The sequence below is a fragment of the Carassius auratus genome, chromosome 48, assembly GCF_003368295.1.
Source record: "Carassius auratus strain Wakin chromosome 48, ASM336829v1, whole genome shotgun sequence".
Classification (NCBI taxonomy): Eukaryota; Metazoa; Chordata; class Actinopteri; order Cypriniformes; family Cyprinidae; genus Carassius; species Carassius auratus.
The window spans coordinates 5618437-5622478 of record NC_039290.1 but is presented as its reverse complement, the minus strand read 5'-3'; the positions used below and the strand labels follow the sequence as shown (position 1 = coordinate 5622478).

The window sequence follows — 4042 nt, the reverse complement described above, 5'->3', positions numbered from 1 at the left end:
TGACAAGTCGCTTGTCTGTTCTTTGTTGGCAGCTGCCAACAGCCACTCAGAATGTCTGCGGATGCTGCTCTGTAGCGAGGGGGGAGCCGATCTCGTTAATGTTACAGATGCAGAGGGACAGTATGTATGAGCCGATGGCTCTTCTACTTTCTTTTTTTCAGCTATTTATTGTTTTACTCATATTCACAGCTTTCGGTATTAATAAGGTAACACATGCCAAGTAATGCATCTTGCATAATCTGATTACTAGTCATTCAGATCTAATGATTTACAATAATTTGGAACGTACTCATAAAAAGTATTATTATTTGTTTATATAATTGATTCCTATAAAATATTATATTGATATAACTGTTTTTATAATTCTGTTGATTTTATATTGATATAGATGTAATATTACAATGATAAATATAACTGTTATATTTTAGGGATTTTCATCTCGCAGTCGTTGATCTCATTCTCACGGTTTCCCTCTCTCTCTTGATAGAACTCCACTAATGCTGGCAGTGCTGGGGGGACACACTGACTGCGTGCATCTGCTGCTGGAGAGAGGAGCTTGTCCTGATGTGAGAGACAGGAGAGGAAGAACAGCCTTACACAGAGGGGTGAGATTCTGAAATCGTTAGTAAAGTTTCTGCTATAAACTCCTATTAATGGGAGCTTTCTAACCAGGTCTGTGTTTGTAGGTGGTGATGGGTCGGGAGGACTGCATAACTGCCCTGCTGTCCCACAACATCTCAGTCCTCAGCAAAGATTTTCAGTGGCGAACCGCGGTCCATCTAGCTGCCTCTTGCGGCCATGCTGACATTCTCTCCAGTCTACTTTCTGCTGCTGACCACACCCACCCCACGACCCAATCACAGACCTCCACGGCTACACACCCACACACTGGGCAGCCTATCACGGTAAGAGCTCACACCTTTGTGCCTCAATGGCTTGTTCACATTGATAAAAGTGTCAAAAATTAAATAGGTGACTTGTGTTATTTGTGAAACAGGTCATGAAGACTGTTTGGAAGTTTTACTTGAACTTAAACCATGTAGTATCCAGGAGGGAAACCCCTTCACCCCACTGCACTGTGCTCTGTGAGTGATGTTTTTTTTTTCTTTTCAGTGTATATTAATGATTTGAAATAATGTCAAGTATGAAATAGACTAAATAATGTAAACTAACATCTGCTTTGTTTACAATGGTAACCAGGAAACCTGTATCATTACTGTTCATAAGCGCCATCTGCTGTCAGAGAGTGAATCTGCATCTCATTCAGCTCGTCTGCTTTTTGTTAGATATGTTTTATGTAGTATAGTTTAAAATTGACGACAAAGGTTTTTACATTGTTCAAAAGAAAATGCGGTTCTTTTGAACTTCTTATTTATCAAAAGAATCTTGAAAAAAAGTTTACTGTTTCCACAATATTACGCAGCACAATTGTTTTCAACATTGATATAATAATAAATGTTTCTTGAGCACCAAAGCAGTATATTAGAATTAGCGGTTTAAAAAATATTAGCATATTATTATGATTTTATTAATGTATTATATTAATATTTTTAAATGTTAAAATAGAAAACCTTACTATCTTTTTTTTAATCAAATAAATGCATCCTTGGTGACTTTTTTTTCTTCCAAAAACATTTAAAAATCTTACTTACCCCATACTTTTGAACAGTAGTGTACTTGCATACTTGTTTGAATAAATGTATTTTTTACAGCCACCGAAGTTAGCCATTGCCTCTTTTCTGCATAGTAAACACTTGTGAAGTTTTTATGTGAAAGGTATTTAAATAAAACTATTATTTTTATATAATTTGTTTCCTAATTGCCATGCTGCATGTTCTCGACATCCCATTGCAGCATTAATGGCCATAGTGGTTCTGCAGAGCTGCTGTTGGACTCCAGTGTTTGTAATTCGCTGGTAAACATCAGGGATGCCAAAGGAAGGTTGGTGCAAGTAGTTACTGAAATGCAAATGCTGTGTATTACAGTAGCTGTAAAATAGTTACAAATTGAAAAGCAATGCATCCTTAATCTACTAGCTAGATGACTATGTTGTGATCTCTTGCACTCAGGACCCCACTTCACGCGGCCGCAGCTGCCGAGGATGTGGCTGGGCTGCAGCTGGTTCTGCGGCATGGAGCAGACATCAACGCCGTGGACCACTCAGGTCGTTCTGCACTGATGGTGGCTGCCGACAATGGCCGAAGTGGTGCTGTGGGTAAGAGTTGCACCATGTGTGATTAGTAATCTGAGACTGCTACCCCTCAGGCATTGTAAAATGTGACTCTATAGAGGGATTAATAGTAATTGTAGATTTTTTGTTATTGTTGTATGAAGCCCTGCTGCTGCACCGAGCCAAAGCCGACCTGTCCCTCCTGGATGTGAACAAGAACACTGCCCTGCACCTGGCCTGCAGCAAGGTAACAAACAGCGCTTTTCTTTAAACTTAATGCTGATTATCTCTAGATCAGAACTCTCAAATGTTGTGCATATTGCTAACTGTGTCTGTCTTTATTTGAAGGCTAATGAAATGTGTGCCATGCTGATCCTAAAGGAGATCCACAACCCTATCCTCATAAATGCAACCAACAGTATGCTTCAGATGTGAGTTTCTTTGTCCTAGTTTGCTTGTTTTATCTTCGTGGCACAGAAGCTTCACACTTTACATGTAACTCAGTCAAAATAAACTTAACAAACGTTTTAAAATCTTTCTCGACTTCTTTTTCTTCATATGTCAGGCCCCTCCACATTGCCGCCAGAAATGGTTTGGCCACCGTGGTTCAGGCCTTGCTGAACCGTGGAGCCACAGTGCTGGCAGTGGATGAGGAAGGTAAGACAGTCGTTGATTTTTTTTCTAAGTGAATTTGCAATACATACAAACAAATTCATGTTTTGCATTTTTGGGCAAAGTTGGGTTTGAGTTGCTCACAGCAGTAATGGCAACATGAACCGGTACAAGGACTAATATTAGGCGTAAAAAGTGAATTGTGCAATTGTTTCCATGGAACACTTTTAGAAATGCTATATTAATACTATAAAGTTAGCATACTAGTAACTTTAAACTATACTTGTTTCAAATGTTACAAACAAAAGGGACTTCTATTCGGGAAGATCCAGTACATTAGCATAGTGTCCCATCTTAACAACTGCTCCATAATCATGTAACTGATGTATTTGCGTGAGTTTCTCCCTGGCTGAGATGACTCTGTGTTTTTTATCATGTCACAGGTCATACGCCAGCCCTGGCTTGTGCGTCCAATAAAGCTGTTGCCGACTGCCTCGCTCTCATTCTGTCAACCATGAAGCCTTCCTCCTCCACGCCCTCTTCATCCTCGCCGTCTTCTCCAGCTTCAACCTGCTCAAGCACTGTGGCATCACCGCCGCCTGTCCCCCCCTGCCCAATGGAGGCCTTCGCCATGGTTACGGCAAAGATCGCCATGGTGCTACTATCGGCTTGGATGGCTACTTGACCGAGTGAGGCGTTATTACTCAAAAAAAAAAAAAAAACTTGGTCACTTGGTTTGGTCCTCTCTACACATCTAGATAAACCTATATGCAATTACAGCCACACATCCCTCCTTTGCCAGTATCAAAGCTTTTCTTCACATTTCAGTAGAGAGCGAACACAAAAGAGGACGAATTTAGCTATTTATTTTAATTTATTTTCCCCCACTTTCCTTTTCCTCCCACCCACTGACTCCCATTTTAGATGCTGTCCATTCAGTACGAGTCTAAAATCTAAAATCTGAATCTAAGCCATCTATTCGAACCAGTATGAATCACTGGCGAGTCAGTCCTTTATTTCTTCTCCATTTGCAGTCGATTCGACTCGGTCCATGTTAGACTTATGCAGCTGTGTGTCTCCATGGTAACAGTGATGATGGATGGGTTTCCATATCATGCCTCCTATTTGCGTGATGCTGTGGCTTGCATAGGAATTTACAGCCTGCCCTGAGGAACAATTTAAACGGGTTACACTAGATTTGCATGAATTTACGGGACCATGTATTTGATAGTGGTCTTGTGTGTGTGTGTGTGTGTGCGT

The 4042-nt window shown here is 40.5% G+C and overlaps 1 protein-coding gene across 1 annotated transcript; it reads left to right on the top strand.

Annotated features, from left to right (window-relative positions):
• The first annotated feature begins 7 nt into the window (after positions 1 to 7).
• Positions 8 to 3467, top strand: LOC113065292 (serine/threonine-protein phosphatase 6 regulatory ankyrin repeat subunit C-like). The gene is made up of 10 exons (XM_026236528.1): positions 8 to 120; positions 488 to 605; positions 687 to 905; positions 998 to 1085; positions 1855 to 1941; positions 2070 to 2215; positions 2335 to 2417; positions 2519 to 2601; positions 2736 to 2827; positions 3226 to 3467. The coding sequence occupies exons 6-10, from the start codon at positions 2179 to 2181 to the stop codon at positions 3465 to 3467; spliced, it is 537 nt and encodes a 178-aa protein (XP_026092313.1). The 5' UTR covers positions 8 to 120; positions 488 to 605; positions 687 to 905; positions 998 to 1085; positions 1855 to 1941; positions 2070 to 2178.
• Positions 3468 to 4042: the final 575 nt, after the last annotated feature.